At 40.6% G+C, this 19,836-nt stretch overlaps 1 protein-coding gene across 1 annotated transcript; it reads right to left on the bottom strand.

Annotated features, from left to right (window-relative positions):
• Window positions 1–388: 388 nt before the first annotated feature.
• Window positions 389–13,128, bottom strand: LOC121942499 (platelet-derived growth factor subunit A-like). Its single transcript, XM_042485718.1, has 6 exons — window positions 12,423–13,128; window positions 12,007–12,103; window positions 6,958–7,065; window positions 6,430–6,623; window positions 2,492–2,612; window positions 389–1,074 (listed from the first exon to the last, which is right to left on the bottom strand). The coding sequence occupies exons 1-6, from the start codon at window positions 12,483–12,485 to the stop codon at window positions 1,064–1,066; spliced, it is 594 nt and encodes a 197-aa protein (XP_042341652.1). The 5' UTR covers window positions 12,486–13,128; the 3' UTR covers window positions 389–1,063.
• Window positions 13,129–19,836: the final 6,708 nt, after the last annotated feature.

The raw sequence follows: 19,836 nt of genomic DNA, 5'->3' as shown, positions 1-19,836 counted from the left end.
ACCGTCTCATCCGAGTCGTCCAGCGTTTGTCATGGGATGAGGTCAGCCCTGAAAACATTTACCTTCCTCTTTACTGAGTCAATTTGTCATTTTCTCCACTCGAGCTTGAAATAACAGAAAACACGAAAAACATCTCCTGTTAGCTGTTAGTGATTCCATGGTGCTAATGTCTATCTCTATTCTCTCCGTTAACAGGGTTTTATACGTGTGTGTTACTCAGATACAGTTTCATCGGGGTTTTATCTTCATTATTATGATCCTCCAGATAATCTCTCTGTCACACACAGAAGCCCGTTTGGTTTTTCTTTCATGTTTAGATAAATACTTTGACAAGCATTTTCTGAAAAACCCGTTTCTTTAAAAGCTGTTTTACGATCACCACGCTCACTTTGTTTTCATATAAATATTTATTAGTATCAGTAACATGTCAGGAGGACTCTTCCCTCCATTTTTTATGTGGATATTATACCAGAAATACAAACAGACAGCGATAGAAAATGAGAGGTTATAAAAATAAGAGGATATACGAGCATGTGTGTGTGTGTGTGTGTGTGTGTGTGTGTGTGTGTGTGAGAGAGAGAGAGTGTGTAAGTGTTTTGCTGAGGAAGAGTAAATCTTGGAGTACAAAAACCTAATCCCAGTCACTGTTTCTAGAAAGGATTCCACCCAGTTTATAATCCGCTGAGCGGTTTATGCTCGGAAGAAGGAACAAGACGCAGGCAATAAGTCCTTCGATATCCCAGAATCCACCTCACTTCTGTCAGTGTTCTGCTTTTTCAGCATGTTATCGCTTTTTTTTTTTTTTTTTTTTGCCTTCAAGAAATTCCGGCGAGGAAACCATCCGCCTGTTTCTTGTTCGGGTAGTTAGTCGCTCTCAGTGTTTTGCAAACCTTTCAAAGTACAGTCGAGGTCCATATGAGTCAGTTATCCTCCATTAAACCTCCCAAAGGTCAAAATACTCCATCAAACCTTCACATCACTGGATGGCAGGCGGTGGGGCGGAGACGTTAGAGGTTGAAGCTGCTCGTCCTCCACTTCCTGTCCTCCATCTGTCTGTCTCTCTTCACCTGATGCCTGTTGGGAGAAAAGTTGAGTTTTTTTTCTTTTTCACATCCAAAATGAAATATTTATGCTGTTTTATATAAAATCTCACACATATTTGCAGAACTGAAACTTTGCTCACTCTAGCACACATTAATAAACACTGCTGTAAATACACTTAAGGCTTTTTTTTTTTCATCTTTGAAAACCTGGACGGATGTTACAAAGTCACAATTTATTAAATATTGACCATTGTGAGCACCCCTCACCTAACACATTAATGCTCACCGGACGTAAAAAAGCTGATTGTGACATTCAGAGCATATCAGTGATCTAGAATCACATAGTTCTCAACGTGGGAGTGGCTGAGTCAGCAGGTAGCAGCCAATGATGCTAAAAGCAGTAACATTAGTGGGTGTTAAGCTTCCACAATTATGTGGTTGCAATTATTAGCAAGTGAGATGCACACACTCATGAGGACTGCATGCACAGCCGGGCTAGCTAACAACGAAAAACAGATGCATGTTTGAAAAGGGAATAAACATGCGCTTTAACATTCAGCTGATGATGTTGTGACTTGCAGGAAGTCAGCAGTTAGATGTGTCAGCAGGAAGTTGCATGGCTGTTGCACTGATTGACCCTGTGACCTCTTGTGTACAGGATACTTTAAGTGCAAGACCTCCTTTTTTGTAATCAGTGTTATCTACCTAATTGTTTGTTGTTGTTTTTTGCTGTTATGCCCGCCCCCTTTATTTATTTACTTATTATTTTTTGTGAGTTTTATTTAGTGTGCCAGAGCTGGGAGTAAATTCCATTTGGTGTCCATCAATTGATTGTATTCTACCCTTATTATGGAAAATTCAACAAAGAGCTCAGTCTTAAAATATATATAATTACTACTTTTAATCAGATTTACAGTCTGGTGAATTGGTTTCACCATGCTCATCCACTAAGTACACAAGTTCTTTTTTAATGTCACAGACACAAAGCTGCAGGTTAATGGACACATTCCTGTGCTGGGGATCAAACCTGTGATTTTATACTGATCAGACTACACAGACAGACACAAATTAAAATGTGTCAGTCCATTTCCATTCAGCTTGGTTTTAATACATGTTGGAACTGGGAAAAGCATTTTTATCAGTTCCACTGTCTGTAGCTGGCTCTAGTTCAGGAGTGAGATTTGGATAGTCGGGAGGGGTTTGTGTGTGCGTGTGCGTGTGTGTGTTTGTGTGTGTGTGAGGGGGAGTTGCCCCGAGGGAGGACTAATTCAAGGTGGGAGGAAAAACACTGTAAATACCTCAGATCTCTTATCAGCCCGTTTTGGTGTCAGTAGACGCATTCAGACAGGAGCAGCCTTCACAGGAGAAATGAGGCAATGCATACAAACACACACACACACACACACACACACACACACACACACAAAAACATATAGCTATGTGCTCACCATTGTCTGTGTCTGAGCTGATGTGGCGTTTATTGGTGCACATGCATTCCAGGTGATCCTCCAGTTTCACCTGCACCTCCCTCAGCTTGGGCCGCCGCCGCACATACTCAACCTTCGCCACCTGGAGGGAAAGAGAAAGAGAGAAAGAGAGAGAGAGAGAGAGAGTCATATGGAGGACATGAAAGTAACATATTTCTAAACTATTCTTCAAAGAAAACAGTTTTGTTTAAATGTAAAATCTACCTACCTAAAAAGTGGGTAGTATGAGCTTTATGTCTCTGTGGGGCAACAAACATCGGCACAGCTGTACGATCGAAACAACTGGTGAAAATGTATCTTTTAGTGTAAAATATACACTAAACAATAGACAAAAATTTGCAACCGCAACAAAAATAGCTGGTGCAACATGCTGCAGGACTTTTTTTTAAAAAAGTTTGCTTTTCCAAAAAAATCAAAAACAAAAGAGCAAACATGTCCACTTGTATTAAATAGTGTGTTTTTCTACTTGTCTGCTGAGTTTGCTGGTTGCTAAAAACTATGAGAAAATAACTACGAAGCAGTGAAAGCACAGCAACATTTCAAATCAAATACTACTGTAAATATGTGGTCGTACTTTAGCTAAATGCCTTTCTTAAGCTTTTTATTCGCAGATGACAGCCACGTCTCTACTGTAGCTGTGTAAACACACAGGTGTGTCTGCTCTTGTTTGGATGAATGAATTGAACATGAACGCTGCCAACAGAATTGACTTCACTGACAGTAAGTGAAGTGTTTTTTTGTTTTGTGTCAACACGCATCACTCTGACTGCTGACCCTGAATGTCTGAGCGTGGTTACTGAAACAGCAACAGGTCTTACGCTCATACACACTTGGATATATCAACAGACATCTATGAGCTGCATCAATACGCCTGACATACTGTAAAAAACTCACACACGCACCCACACACACACACACACACACACTACATTGCTGATGCTCTCACTGACAAGGAACCAAGCCGGTGGAGCTTCAGTTGTAATTGCACAAGCATCTCTGCTTCAAGTCTGAACAGACACAGAAGCTGCACGGCACGGACTTCACAACACCAACTCAGGAGGTTCAGCTGAGGTGAGGCGCTGCAGTAAACAATTTTCAGATACATTAAATGCAAACTTTTCTCCATTATGTTGATAAAAAAACACAATCTGGGCAGCATAACATTTCCCACAAAACATATCTGCTATAACAAATTTCTTGCGTATGAACATACGTTTTTAGAAGTGCAAAATTAGCCACAGGTGATTGTTGGGAATTTCCTTCAGATTCAACTCCCACATCTCTGCAAACCCCACACAGGTTCACCTGTCGATCACATTCTCCTGCTATCCTTCTTTCTTGAACTTGAACTCCTTCATCTGAGGCAGCAACTTGCTCCAAAACCAAAGGGTCATCCATTACTCTCCAGCCGCCTCTGGCTTAAAATGTGCTGACTCCTCACTCTCACACCAGAGGTCACAGCCTGATAGGATGATTATAGTGAGGTTAAGATGCTAATGTTATCTCTCTCTCTCTGTCTCACACATGGACACAGCACCTAAACCTCAGCCAAGCCATTTCCCCTCTGGCTGTGTGTGAGTGCATCTTGCACTCGTGACCGTTTACCCTTTGAACGCTGGATCTCAGCACATGTGAGTGACTTTATTTTTGATTTCCTCTGTGAGAAGACAAAGGACGAGTCCTTTCATCTCAGACTGGGTATCAGCGGGCCAAAGCACAGAGAATCAAACTCGCCCTATCCTTCTCTCCCTCAACTTTTTCTCTCAACCTCTGGCAACACACACTAACAGTCATCTTCATTTCTCCCTTCTTTACTGTTTTTGTTTTCCATTTGCTCACTCTTTAAGCTTATTTGTTTTTTACTCGGGTTGCAAATTGCCAGCACTTACATTGATCTATAATTGGTAAAATTAACCATCAATTAATGGATTAATCATTATTTAAAAATTAGATAAAACTTTTGTTATTTCAAACAATACCACATATGTTTTTTCCTCAATCAAAGCTCACAGCAACATATTGCATTAACTTTCACAGCACTGCATAGCTTATCGATTGATCAATTAAATTTCACATGTTGGATTAAACTCTTAATGATGGATTAATAGATCATTGTTTAATTGTTATCAGCCCCGTTTTTTACATTTTCATCTTTGCATGCATGCACCTTTTTAACTGAATTTAACAATTACAACATACTTCAAAACTTGTCATCATTAACCTTTGCAGTCAATACGCTACACACTATACACTCCATTTACACAATAAATAATATAAAGTTAATAATGCTGTTCTCATCATTTGAAACTGCAGCTTGAATCCCTCTCCTGTGCCAGAACTACACACACACACACACGGACACACACGGACACACACGGACACACACGGACATACACACACACACACACACACACTTACACACACTTTGGGTCAGCTCCCAGTTGGCAGGTTGTGACTGTGAACTAGTTGGGGTTTACTGAGTCTTATTTCCAGCTCTGGCAGAGATCAAAAGGAAGCTATTATGTTCTTGAACTAATTCGCTGCCAGGCTCTCAATCACAAACTCACACACACTCACTCACACAATGGTAAAGCTGGGGAGAGTAATTGTTTTTGGCAGGTGTAGAGTGTATACCATCAGTAAGGGGTTGTGTGTTTACATGGTCTGTGCCATCATTAGTTTTGTGTGTGTCCAGCGTCGGTGCCACTAATAGACAAATAACAGAATCGAGTATTTACTGGTGTTTACGGCTAACATGCCAACATGTTGAATGGTTAGAATGAAAGTTTGGAAAGTAACATTTGTGCCTCTTTTACTGCATATTTTTTAATGTTTTTGTTTATCACTTTCACACTAGGGGTGGAATGCAAAGCTTGTGTCTATATCTCTCATCAGTTTATTTTACAATAACATCTGTAATAGGATTTATACTGAAAGTGGGCAGGGCTTTTAAGTTAGGCTGTTGAAATCATCAGCTTTTTTTAAATAGAGATGGCATTATAGGGCCACTACCTAGTCTCGTCTTTATGCTGCTTTTGTGCTTCTGTACACAGAACCCAATAATGGCTGCATCATGCAGCTGTGTGATTTTAAGTAGCATGCCAGCATCACAAAAGTAAAAGGAGCGTGACGGTAGTGATGTTTAACACAACATCATTGGCCTCTCATGTGACATATATAACATACACGTCGGCCGCGCTTCATAAACAATAACAATAATTTATCGTCCCAGTTATATGACAGCTGACCTCGGCCTCTGCTTCAAGGAAAGGAAATCCCGGATCTCATTGTTTTCCCAACATGTGGACATTTTCTGCTGCTGTGCTTCTTCTTCAAGTTAGCTGCTAACTGCTACTAGCTGGTTCTTAAAGATCCCACAGTGGGTTGCACACAAGTTACACGTTATCAGAACGTCACACTCGTCCTGCCAGTTATCCTGTTTACACAGACACCGTTTTGGCCCAGGCATTAACTGTAATATATACTGAGGCAACACGTTCCTTTGAATATTTATACACGTACAAAACATCATCGTACTCCAGAACCTATTGCCCCCAATGTAAAATGCATGACTGCTGTCCTGGTTTCTGCACTGTTACTCTGTCTGTACACTCTGCCCTTATACCTGTTATACAGATCGGTGAGGCAGCGTAATGGCGCTGTAATCCTGCCTCGAACAGGCTGTGCCAGACTATATCTCCTCTGTCACCCTCAGCAACTGCTCTTCAAACCTACCTGACAGGTTTCTGTTAGAGCGAGTGACTATTAGAAGACATGCACACAGCTGAAGATGTTTCGATACTTTGGTCATTAGTCTATTTTTAAAAAGTTCAAAACGTCCGAGTCTAAAGATAAACCTCAGACTTAATATACAATGGAAATATGTTTTCATTGTGTACCTTGACCGTGCGGTGGTGCTTGCGTGCCGCCTGACATCTCATGTTACTGGTGTTGCAGCAGCCCGTGCAGCGTTTCACTTCGACACAGGGCGGCCAGATGATGAAGTTGGCTGAGGTGGGATCCACCTGGCTCCTGGGGATCTCATAGATCGCTGTGCGCACCTTGCACACCGCTGGCAAGGCCTCCTCCACCACTAAAGGGGGAAACAAAAGGTCAAAGGTAAGCTGAACAGGAAGAAGCCCTTAGAACCAACATTAAATTACCTCTTAACCACTACTGTGGTTACATGAATATGAACATGTAATTTATGTATTGATAGATTACACTCTCATATTTTTGAACAGACCCTGTCGTAAAATACAGATACAGATATTTTATTACACAAGGAAATATGCAGTAGTAATGTCAATGTAAAATGAACCAGTTTTTATTCCATATATTTAGAATTTATGTGAGCCTTTAGCATTTCTCTTTCTGAGACCTTGATGGTGTGTATATGTGTGTTTAACTGCATGTGTGTGTCTCACCAGTGCTCCTCCTGCGTCTGGTGTGTGTGTGTGCTTTCTTCAGGTCGGGGAAGCTGTGAGAGAAGTCCTTGTGGTAGTTGTGTTTAGTCTCCTCGATCACCTCGTTCTCTGGATAAAGACAAAACATCATTCACACATTCAAGTCACACACTCTCATTGTAAGCAAAACCATTCATAAATATTCCCAGATTCCTGTCGAACAAAGACACATCTTTGAAGGATAAAGCTCCTTTAAGAGGTCAGTCTGACTATTTTCTCATTACATTAGATTCTTCTTATGTACAAGATTAAACTTGGGTCTCAAAATAAAAAAGGTCAGGGGGATCACCGAAAACTTTAAAAAGTCATCTTCTGGGAACCATAACAATCCATAAAAATCATTTTCAACATATCTTAATATACACAAAAATGTTAGTCAAGACAAAAAAGGAAATATCTGGTTATCAAGCAATCTTGATGAATGACCAAGTGATGACAAAACAAAAACAAAAAAGCAAAAAGAGTGGGATGTTTACATACTGTAGCAAGTTGTTTATTACAGACCTCTTCACACGCCTCTACTGATCAGCGCACTTAACCCAGTTATTCTAACTAAGTTACGATGTTGGTATCTGTCAACAGGTTACTGAGTTCTCTGCATGTAAATGTAGCCAGTGAGAAACACAGCGTGTATCAGATACATTTTAAATCTAATTCATGTTAAGACACGCACACGTGCACACACATACACACACACTGCATCAATAGCTCACTCTGAGGTCACTCATGGGTCATCAAATCTACGGCTGCTGTTTCTCTTCTAGTCAGAAGTTAAAACACTTTATAAAAGTAAGGGCAGTAATCTAAGTAACAGCAAGTCACGAGACAATCTGACCTTTCTAAGCGCTACTTTGGATGACTGAACTTTTATGTGAGTTTGATGCCTTTTTTTGTTTATCCACGTGGTTGGATCTTGTCTTTTTATGTTTGACTAATGTTGTATATTGCTGTTACGAGGGATGTACTTTAAAAATGGTATGCCAATACAGCCATACATTATTTACTTCCACTTTCCAGGCATTTGCAGATAAGTGAATACTAACTTTACTTCTCATTCCCGCTGTCAACTAGCTGCATATGCCGATAGACCAGACTAACACATTTGGGTACTTTGAGAAAACTAGATATCCTGTAGCTGTCAATGCAATTTGACATGTGTGCATTAAATTTTAACTTTTTTTTCGTCTACACAGGATTAACAGTTTTCATGCCACCAGCATCATTTAGCGATGCACCACACTGATGGTGAATATTCAGTATTATGTTCCTCCAATCTCAGTGTGAAATTCTTGGTTAACCCGCAACACAACAGCTTTTCAGCATTTCGCCGTTTCTCTCCTGATGTGACAGTTCCAAACCTTTTCCAGGTCTGGAAAACAGTTTTTCTAATTTCATAGCTATTCCAAGAATTTCCTGCCCATGGGAACTCCATGTTACCGACGCCTCAGTTTGGTCTTCAAATGTGAAAGCAGGATAAAAAAAACATGAAGATGCTATTATCGTTTGAATATTGGGATAATGGCACTCACTTTCAAACAAACTCTCCTGGAAAGCTTTAATCAAACGTGACAGGAAAATGTGTGAGACTGAAGTAAGGTAGAGAGAGAAGTTCAAGCCCCCCTTACTCTTTCACCTTTGCACAGTCAGCCAATGACAATATGAAGTGGGCGTGAATTTCTAATTGTCTGTTTCACAAAGTGCTGGAAGACCTTTGTGAAGAGGGAGGGGAGTTTCGAAGGTATTCAACCATCGTACGGGAACTTCTGCTGAAGTCCTCTGCCGCCTTGATACTTGACTCTGTACGACAGATTTATCTGTACTGCTATACTTGAGAAATGTTGATCTGATTCCAGTTCATCTCTCTTTCCTGCTGTTGTGGGAGCCAGTCATTTTTAGCCTCCTCATTTTATTAGTGAAGCCTGCCACAGTGAGATTCAATGACAGAACTTTAAAAAATGTTATGCTTAGGCATTTTTCATTCTGAATACACTGGTATGTACTCATGTCAACTTTACATTAACATCAACATTATGACAAGTTTTTATTGTAGCCAAGCAAAGCACAAAACATACAAAGACCTGCAAATATTTACACTGAGCTCTGCCTTTGTTTGTAGGTGTGTGTGTGTGTGTGTGCTCGCGTGCGTGCATATACGTGTGTGTGTGTGTGTATCTCAAGATCTTGTAAAAGTCAATCAAGCATTTCTTAAGTGTTCAAACCATTTCAGCACTGCCAAACCACAGGATATCCACAGACTTGTTCAGATGCAATCATTCCTAAGCTAAATTTGTGTGTGAAGTGTTGACGTGTGTGTGTGTGTGTGTGTGTGTGTGTGTGTGTGCATGCGTAAGGGGTGAAAAAGAGAGAAAGATTCCTGGAAATCAGCATAAATGAAGTCTGAGCAGAGCAGGACTGTTTTAATTTGATTCTGAATACCGAAACCTCACACGTCTTTGTGTGTGTCTGTGTATGTGTGTGTGAGCTCTGTGCCATATGTGTGTGAAAGCGGTCACGCACACACATCTTCCTATACACACATTGTGCTTCTAAAACACAACAGAGTCCACCTTCGACATCTCTGTCTCTCTTTCTCCCTCTCTCTCTCGCCCTGACATGCAGGAATTTGAGCATGAATTATACATAGCAACGCAGCAGCCTTCCAGCGGGCCCTGCTCTCAGAGCTATAATGGGCAGCATGACAACAGCATAATGAAGTGAGCCACTTGACCCCCACCGAGCCGGGGAGCCGTCACACTCGGCATTTGCATCTCAATGATGCCAGGATTAATGGTGGCACCGCTCGGAGCCGCAGACACTAAAAAATGAATCAACTATTTTTCACATGCAACGTGAAGTTTGGAGCAGAGGAAAGTTTGTGCGGCAGGAATTTAGAGTCTGACTCAGGGCATAAATGCAATAAAGCTTGTAGTTATTTCCTGCTGTCTCACCTCACTGATTCACTCACTGATTGATCACCTGGATAATGAGAACTGACATCTACTGTGTTTACTGATAGGGAGTATTGGTGTTATTGAGAGTAGTAGCCAATTTATTTTATTTATTTTTACTTTTTCTCTCTTTTTTGAGTTTTTAAAAGAACAAAAAAAAACATTTAGATTTAGTTTAGCTGCTCCTTCAGCTTCAAAAGATGCCACAAAAAAGACTGGGAGGTCAAAATAAAGTTTTTGAAGGGATATTTCTTGGGCAGGAGATTAAGATTTCCTTTTTCCTTTATATTTTATGAGTAAAAATGTGAAGTAATGTGCACAATGATATGGAAACTTTTACTATATGAAAATGACTGCTTTGTGAAAGTTGTTTCTTCAACTTACAGATAATTCATGGTGGTAAATGGGTTCCTTCACCAGCAGGGAGTTTGGTAAAAGAGGGCAAACCAAAACCCTCAGCACAAATTACAGGTTTTTTTATTGCACTTTCATAATTTTGACAGACTTGCAAAAAACAGTTTGAAGGCCCAGTGTATAGGATTTAAGTGGGTTTACTGGTATAAACTGAATATAATATGATTAACGTGTTTTCTTTAGTGTATAATCACCTGAAAATAAGAATTGTTATTTTTTTATGACTTTAGACTGAGGTCTTAATATCAACATAAAGAGCAGGTCCTCGTCTACAGAGATCGCCATTTTTCTACAGTAGGCCAGAGCAGAAAAACTGAACACTCGCTCTGGATAGGACCAACAGTGTTTTCGCATCGGCCACTGTACTAAGAAGCCCCTCCATGTGGAGAAATGTCATAAAAACACAGAGGAGGAGAGAGGAGAAGACCTGTGCGGATGATTTAGGTCTTGGTAGAAACGTTGTGAACATCTGGAATTTAAGTTATCAGAAAAAAAAGGTGAGCACCCATCACTTCTAGGCTAAAGGCCAACAGCATTGGAGAGACACTGATTCATAGCGCGGAAATGTTTTATTCTGTTTTTACTGATTTCAATCCCCTGTTCCATTTTATTTCTGAAGACAAAGAGACCTCTGCGAATAATTCAGCTCACTGTAAAAAAACAAAAAGAAAAAAAAAACGTGAACACTGAATGGGAGAAATTTAAGCTTGTTGCAATCTGTATTCCTTACCAAATCTTAAATCTTACACATTGCGCATTAAAAAAAAAAAAAAGAATGGTCAAAATTACATGCAGCAGAAGTTGAAATATCCTGATATTTAGCCCTTAGTATGGCTTGAGCTCCAAAAAAACACTTAAATTCCCATAATGCCACTATCAGTCAATCCTCACAAGTTTACAACTCCACACCCCCTGCAGTCTCTAATGCAGGCTGCCCATTAAAAACTCCCCCAGCCCAAAATTAGCTGACATCACTGTGACACCATCACTTCTTCAGACTTAGGAGCCACAGCAGACCAAATACAACTGTTTCCATGTATTGAGTTGTACTTAAAAGTTGGTGTAATGCCCCTTTACACAAACATTTTCTTTACAAATCTACACTTCAGCTCAAAGTTGACCATTGGCAGCGGCTGATAAGCACAAAGTTAACTCTGCCTCAGAGTTCACGGAGGGTGTAAAGTGCAAGACGGACTGCTGGTTTCCCAGCAACATCCGGTGAGGCATTCCAGTAATGAGAGGAGAGGACAGCATCCTCTTACTGTGCACTGAACCAGATGCAACTAATACCTCACTTCAGATTCTTTCAGGGAACAGACTGGGAGGAAGGCAGCAGCCCTCGCTGGCACATGTGAGCCTTTACTGGCTGATGTTTGTCAGTATTGTGTTAAGACTAAGTAAAGATTTTCCAAAGCCCCAGGAAGATTTTTTTGTTCTATTAGGTATCTATTAATAAAATACTAAAATAATATTGATTCAACCACTATTCCTAATTTCAAAAGTTCAAATTCTCTCTTCATAATAATCAAACAGAGCTGAGCAGGCATGCGTGTTTTTTTTTCTTGCTGAGTAACCTCATTTTGCTGTAAAGCTCAATAATCCACTTTGTGGGGGTGAAAGAGTTGTATATTATAATGAAGCGCTTTACCTACGGAGTCTATCTCTAGTAGCCGCTGGAGGTCGCTGATGCTGCGGATCTCGCTGCGGGAGAGCCGCTCCAACAGCTCCCGGGGCAGAGGAGACTCCTGTGTGAAGAAAGTCAGTCCATTAATGGTGAATGGAGATTCAAAGCTGCGTCTGTTCGTGTGTAAATGGCTCAAAAAAGCACGCAAGCATCACTAATCTGCAAAGTCAGTCACTAAGTAGCAAAACGTGTTGCATTTATTTTTTAAAATGGGCAGTAATCATGCTCATCTACGTCAAAGGGAGTTAAATCTGTGCGTAATTACGCATAGTGAACTAAATCTGTTGCAAGTGCCGCAATTCCATTTTCCTTTCTGTATGAGTTCCAACAAACGTGTAACAAATCTCATCAGCAAATATCAACCACACTTCTTAACTTACCTCAGCAGCGGTGCGTAACAGGCAGAGGCAGCCGGCGAGGAGGTGGTACACCGCAGCTCTCATCTCCTCTCAGATCCGCTGCATAGGCACCAGGACGAGGCGAAGATCCACTGAAGGAGCCGGGCTGTCGCTCCCTGTTCTCGGGAGCCCAGAAACATCCCTCGGGAGAACTGGCCGCCACCACCACCACGACCTCAATGAATGAACGAGCCAGGCGCGTGTAAAGTTTGAGATGATGTTGAAACTCCCGAATGAAATTAGGTGACGGAAATAAAAGCGTAGAGTCAAGCTTGTTCTGCTCCCTCAGTGCATTCAGGGCAGTAGGTGATTTCCAAAATAATATACAAGTGACCGTAAACCTAATTGAGGACAAGTTGATGTCCGACAGCTCCTGGTTTTGGCATCAAAAGAACTGAAGTCCAAAGGAAATATAGAAACATTTTTTTTATATTTACACATCCAACAGTATCCATCATTCTGTCCTCAGTAAAATCCAAAATCACATCTCTGTGCGTCCTGTAGCGCTGAGCATCGTGGCACTTTATGCGTGTAAACCATCAAAATTGCTTACATCTTTTAAATGGAAACTTCCAGAAATAAAAAGCTCTGTCCTGAACACGAGGAAGACAAGCAAAATGGCATCAATGGACGAAACAAGAAAAAAAAGTGCCCGCTTGATTTCAGTTTGATGTCAGTTCCCAGCGGCCCTGTGATCTCCGGGGTGAATGAAGTCGGGATGCTTTCAGTCACAGGATATAGCCATGCGCGCCCCCGCGGCAATAAACTGCGAGCGCGCTTTGGATAATGGATTTTAGTAGTGCAAACTTACGCAATAAACTACAGCAAAGAAGCGTATCACAGCTGCTGCATTTTTATAACAACTGCATAACCACTTCACACAACTTTCCAACTGAGATACATTTAGTTAGTAGAACTGCTATTGTTTAGACTTTAATGTTTAATGGTCTGGCCATTTTATTAAACTTCATTTTTGCTTTCCATGATAAATAAAGAAAAAAAGGTAAATTGGATTTTGGGCTGTGTTTTTGACAGACAGGTGACTATGATAAACTGTAATCTTGCACATCCCGAAGGTCTGACCCACTCTGAGATGATTAAATGTCTTCATGGAGGCTAATTTATAACCTGCAGACAATTATCATGTGTGAATCAGTTGCTCTGAAAGTAAGTGACCCCACTTCTTTTTTAAATTATCCTCCTCACCTACAGTAACTCTGTTAGTGAGAGACTGAGTGAGTGAAAGAGTGGGACAGATCAGTAACTGTGTCAATTGCTGTGTAATAAAACTCATTAATGAGTGTCCAGACCACAGACTGACTGCCCTGGGAAAACACACACACACACACACACACAAAGAGAGAGAGAGAGAGAGAGAGAGAGAGAGAGAGAGAGAGAGAGCTCCAATTTCAAGCCTTTTTGTGCACAAGTGCAAATTATGGCCCTGATGTCAGTTCTGCATGCAAGGTAAGAGTTCACAATGTCATCATTTTGAAGAGTAAAAAGAAAAGATGTCAAAGTATTCTAAATATTCTTCTGGCCTACTTTCCAAAAAGTTAACCAGATGGATCCTGCTTGCTTTGCTCTGTCCTCTGCTTTTTGTCCTCTCTCTGACTCTCTGACATCATCAAGAAAAGCCTACACGGCTCGCCCTTTAATGGCATCACCGAATCAGAAGAAAGAGCATTTAGAAAAACCTAATTTGACATTGACCACCGTGGTGGTTGAGCAAATAATGACATCAAAAAGATTTGATACTCTACCCAAACCCGACTGGGCCCAATGAGTCAGGTTCTTCTCAGTTTCCCAACATTAGAGCTTTTTCATTTCTCTATGAATTCATGTTAAGTCTGACTTTCACTGTGCATGGCGCTCTGCTGCTCCGCCTCCAGAGTAATATTTATGTCCCGGAAAGTGTGGTGCACCTTACCAAATGTTATATACAAAAACGGCCCAAATTTAGGAATGGTCCAGTTTTTTCTAGAGTGTGCTCTGGTGCTCAAAGTGGCTGTTTACGAAGGCAACCTGAGGCACAAATGTCTGTTCCTGCACCGAAAAGACTTGAGTTGCATTTAGCTTGTATTAAATGTTGTAATATTATATATATTTTTAAAAATCAGTGGAAATTCGGGTTTTTAAATTGAGCTTGGGCCCAAAACTGTTGCTTTTGTTCAGGCTCAGGTCAGCTCGGGTTGGGCTTTGACAGAAACTATGTGGGTTCATGTGGGGTCGGTTTTGTTTTGGCCTGATCAGAGCTCTAAAGAAGTTTAGGTTTGATGGTTGTGACAACAAAAGATCTGGTGCTTGAGACAGCTGTTCACATCCTGTCTTCTTCCAACAGTCAACTCTGATTTACACAATCTTCTCCAAACTTTAATCAGGTAGTTTTATTTGCCTTGATCTTCAATATGTTTACATGAATAACATTCATTTCAACGTTCAAGGGTTAAGAAGTCCATCTCTACAATGTATTGAAATGAATGGAATTCAGTGGCAACATAGAAAGTCAGTCTAAAAGAGCTGCAGTGTTCTTTCAATGGTTACAGTTGGAAAGTGTGATCTTTATATGAGTGTAAAAACGCAAAACTAGTAACGTCTTTCAATATCTAACTGAGCGTCTGTGAGATGAAAAGCAGTTTGCATTTATCCATTTCTTTGTTTAAGTGAAGTAAATTGTTGAGGGAATGTGAAAGACTCTCCAGAGCCAAAGCTTCATAAAGCAGCACTGGAATCTGAAAATCCAGCCCGAAGCATTCAAACATGCACGTACACATTTGCTCTCGCTTTGTCGGTCTCACATTCCCATTCACATACACACACGTGCACAGCAATTTACCCAATATCCTTCATCCCACCACACCAACAGTTAATCAGTCTTACAGGTTCCTGTGAGGACAAAAAGAAAGCGACAGAGAGGAGAAAAAAAATGTCGGGAGAGAAAAAGGGGGACAGCTGTAGGAAGCTGAGCACAAGAATGGCTGAGATAAGAAGCTTGTTGATACCAAGATGAAGCCTATTTGGATGAAAGAAGATGACAGTGTGTGTGTCGGTCAGTGTGGAAAATCCAGGCTGTGTTGGACCAAACACTCCACCAATTAAAGCCCATTTAGGCTGACAGAGGCTAATACCATCACAACAGAAATCCACCTCTGTCTCTCTCCCTCCATCTCCCCTCGAATGGCTTCAGTGCACACAGACACACAGACAAAGGACCGGAATGATGGAGGGGGAAATGGGTCAGAACCGATTCGGATCTTGAATGGCCACACTCGTGCCGTGACGCTGTCACTTCCTCCTGGCAGCAGCTTCTCCTCGGATGCATCCCACTTGTTCTGTCTTCTTTTTTCCTCTTCTGTTGCTGCTGTCTGTCTCTGTGCCAGTCCAGCTCCCTGCTGTGTCACTGTTACAGACTGAAAGGAAGAGCAAACTTTAAGCCCAGCTTTGAAAATGTGCATTTGGAACATTTTCTTGGAGGTTTTGCTTTAAATACCTGATCCCACCAGAAAAATGTCACGGTTATGTAACTGGCATGTTTTCTTTTTACTGCATATCTGATTCAGTAGCTTGATGACATGGAGCCTGTTTACACCTGGTATTGACTTGTGTTTTGGTGATCAAACACAAGTGGACAGTGAGACACATCGCTGCTCAGAAAAGTGTCTATCACGCTTCTCCAGCTTAACTCTTTTGTTCAGATTTTTTGTTACTGCCGACATCACTTATGGTATAAGTTCAAAGGGACCCTCGCACAGTTATCACGCTCACACTCTCACCAGCTGCTCGCTCACTAGCAACACTAGCGGCTGTGTGGTATAGCTTTTGTTATCGCTGAAGACAGAATTTAACACATCTCCTCCCATAGGGTAAGGATATGCAACACTTCGTCCAACTTGTTGTACAATGGATACAATTCAGAATGTTTGCGCTCGGTCACCAAAACAACCACTACTTTTTGCATTAATCATCAGTCAAGCGCTTGAGTCAAGTTTCCAAAGTGAATATACTAAAAGCATGTTGTCTCTGGCTGGTGATATTACATCCACCCTCACTCACACTCTGCTTTTGTCATCATGCAGAAGATTTAGAGTCCGACAGGCTCAACTGAACAGGTTTAGAAACTCATTTATTCCTCAGTCTGTCAACCTACGGCTTCTGAGTAGTTTGGGTCAAACACTAAGTGTAATAGCTAATGAGTGATATGTTGCACTGCTTCAACTCTTCATGGTGTTTTTTTGTGATTTGTATGATTATGTTATTTTGTTCATTCTTGTCTTGTATTTTGTTGTTTTTATGTGTATTCGACGTCCTGGGATGCAAGACAAATTTCAGAATTTTATTTTGACAAAAAAGCAAAATCAATAAATAACAAGTCAGTTCTTCTCGGGGACACGTCAGGACAAATTTAGACTACAAAAGGTAAGTGGTCAAATGCATCCCAGACCACCTCAGCAAGTTAGCCCAAGTGACCTGATCACACTGAGTCTTGATTGCCCACTTGTGATCAGATCAATCAACGTGGAAGTTAGTACCAGGTGTAAACAGAGCCATAGAGACTACGCTTGCTAACCTGTGCTGGTAAATCAGAGTAGCTCTTCAAGCTTCTTTCTGCTTACTCTAGGCTGCGCTCTTTCCTGTCCCCTGGCATTTTGTTCTCATGATTTTGAATGATTTCATGCAAAAACAGTTGATAAAAATTAAAAGAAAAAGCTTACTGAGCTCTACAAGCAAGTTTTCTCTCGCTGATACAACAAGTTTACACAGTCAATAGACTTACAGTATTTACACTGTTGCCTCCTCTCGTAACAATAGCCTTTGTGAAAAACTGAGACAATCCCAATTAAAACTGGTCCATTATGTATGTGTTTGCATGCATTACTCTCTGAAAGTTGAAAGTTGTAAATCCTGGCTTCTAAGAGATACTTCACCACCCAAACAAACATTTGTATATTTATTACTTACCCCATGTTATGTTGAATTTCTGAAGATAACAGTTTTTTCTTGCACGCCTGCATGGTGAATGAACACGCTAATACTGGTCTCCACAGTAGCTTCCACGTGCTTAAGTCCTGCAACGCTTTGTGCTGCTCACTACTGCTGACGTCATGATCTTATTCTCTACTGTCACATTTTTGCAGTGAAAATATTGTTCATTTGGATTTCATTTATTTGGTTTACTTAAGTGAGATTTAAAGGTATATTAACCCCTTGAAGCCTGAGTGAATTGATTTGATTTCTTCAAAAAACTCAGGAAGAAGTTACAAGTTCAAAGAAAACTATCTGAAATTTAGCCCCCAAAAAAGAAAAGAAAAAATGCAAAAAAAACCCCTCCAAAACAAAACGAAAAATAAATAGAAAAAATACTTAAAATAGCTTCAATAATAATAACAATTATAAATATAGTTTTCTGGAAATTAATTCCTATTTTCTGTTATTATCGTCTCATAATTTCTCTCTCTTAAAACAAATTTTTCGGGTTATTTTCTTTTCCTATTTTTTTGCAGTTTGTCGGACATGCTCATTTCCTTTTTAGCAACAACAAACCATTTATTCAGGTTTCAAAGGTATAAATGCATGTAAAAGCATCTTAATGGAGTACAACAAAACTGATGCCATTGAAGGTTTGAAAGGGTTAACCCTCTGCTGTGATGCTTCTTGTCACTTCTTACATTTAAAAGCTAAACCAAGCTAAATATAGTGCTGTCCTTAAAATTCCTGGTGATAAAAGGAGTTAAATTAACTTTCTTTATACAGTCTCCTTCTTCTTTTTCTCCCACATAACTTTCCGAGTGGATTAGATATTTTATAGAGGTTATTTTTAACAGCCCAGGGAAAAGCTTGCTGTATCACTCTTTTATAACTTTAAAGTTTTCCAGTTCTTTTCAAAAAAGCAGACTGATGAATACAGTATGCATCACATTAAGAGTTGGTGATCTTGATCAGAAGCAGTACAGCAGTGTTTGCTACTTTTAATAAAATCAGCTCTACCACCCAAACTGCTGTCTTGTGGGAACGCTGAATACCACCAGCGGGAATAAAGTAAGATAAAAAAATAAAAGTCAGATTTGGGGAGGAGGGTTTTGGAGATATGAGCAGCAACAAAAAAAAGTGAGTGTTTACGAGACAGAGAGGCAGTAAAAGGTAATCCAGCAGGGGATAAAAACTTTTACGAGCAGGGTGGGGGTTAAGGGCTATCCCCGAATTTATTCACAAAACCGAGCACATAGTGGAAAAAAACCCTTTGTACGTATTTTCCTCCTCCAGCTCTCTCCAATCCAGCCAACATTAATTATTAAAGCTCTTGCCAGAAAAAGTCAGAATGGATTTCACCGTTAAACCCAGAGTAAGTCCGCGATTGGACACCTGCCAGAACCTATTGTGCGACGCATGAATGTTTGGTCATCAGCCAACTGGAGACTTATCCTGGATTACCATCTCAAATATGCTGGCATTTACCTATATGTAATGCTACCCCCCCGCCCACCACCCCAACCGTCTGTTCATCTCAGGCCACAAGGCTCTGAGAGAATGCTTTATTTAGGACTGTTTGGGAAAGTGGAAAACACAGGGCCCTTGTGCTGCGTGAACTCATAGTCATGAAGACAGAGAGCCAGCTTAACTGGAAAGGGCATATAGTAACTGCTGGACCTCCCACCAATCTGAATCAGATTTACTCTACAGTACATTAAAGACTGAACTGGAAAGCACTCGGAGAGCACATGCCTCCATAAATGCTGCACAAATTTCATTGCTTAAAAAGAGATAAATATTTTGCATACTACTACTACTACTGCATCTGAATCGTCTGAAATACACACAAGAGAGACAATCACGGGATTCGATAATGTGGCAGCTGTTCATCGTGTATATGCATTAGTCTGTAAGGAGCAAAATGTAAACTTTTGTCCCAACTGAAACAGAATATAATTAGTTTGAAATGCTTCAAATCAAATTCTTTAGATGCTATCGGATTGCTCAAAAATTAAGTTGTAGAAAGATACTGAGCTGCAGAAGACTGTTCACCTCCACACAAAAATCCCTCATCTTCACTGTCAGATCAGAAGGAGGAGGAGGAAAAGGGTTACAGGAGCTCTGTACAACATCAGACAGTCAGGGTCTGATTCAGATTGTCTGCACACGGCTCTCAACATGGATGTGGCTGAGCCGGCGGCTATCAGCTGACATAGCAAAAAGCATGAACTGTACTAACAACGGCAAAAGTGCCAACAGAGCGATGGTGTCAATAAGGAAGGAAAGTGGAGCATGGGTGTTACTCTTAAAGCCTGTAGAAACGTGGCTTGAAAAAGTAAGAATACACATTGTACATCAAAGCTGAGCATCTCATTAAGTATCTACAAAAATCAAAGTGAAAATAAACATTCCCAGCTACTAGAAAACC

Source organism: Plectropomus leopardus, chromosome 4, assembly GCF_008729295.1.
Source record: "Plectropomus leopardus isolate mb chromosome 4, YSFRI_Pleo_2.0, whole genome shotgun sequence".
Taxonomy (NCBI): domain Eukaryota; kingdom Metazoa; phylum Chordata; class Actinopteri; order Perciformes; family Serranidae; genus Plectropomus; species Plectropomus leopardus.
The sequence above is the reverse complement of the archived record's forward strand: the minus strand, read 5'-3'. Positions and strand labels throughout refer to the sequence as shown.

Bases quoted from the DNA above. Each gene is read 5' to 3' on its own strand.
- LOC121942499 (XM_042485718.1), bottom strand. From the start codon at position 12,485: ATGAGAGCTGCGGTGTACCACCTCCTCGCCGGCTGCCTCTGCCTGTTA. The intron at 6,624-6,957 runs GTGAGACACACA...TTCCCCCTTTAG, and splicing joins CAGACGCAGGAGGAGCACTG to TGGTGGAGGAGGCCTTGCCA. The intron at 2,613-6,429 runs GTACACAATGAA...CTTTCCCTCCAG, and splicing joins AGCACCACCGCACGGTCAAG to GTGGCGAAGGTTGAGTATGT.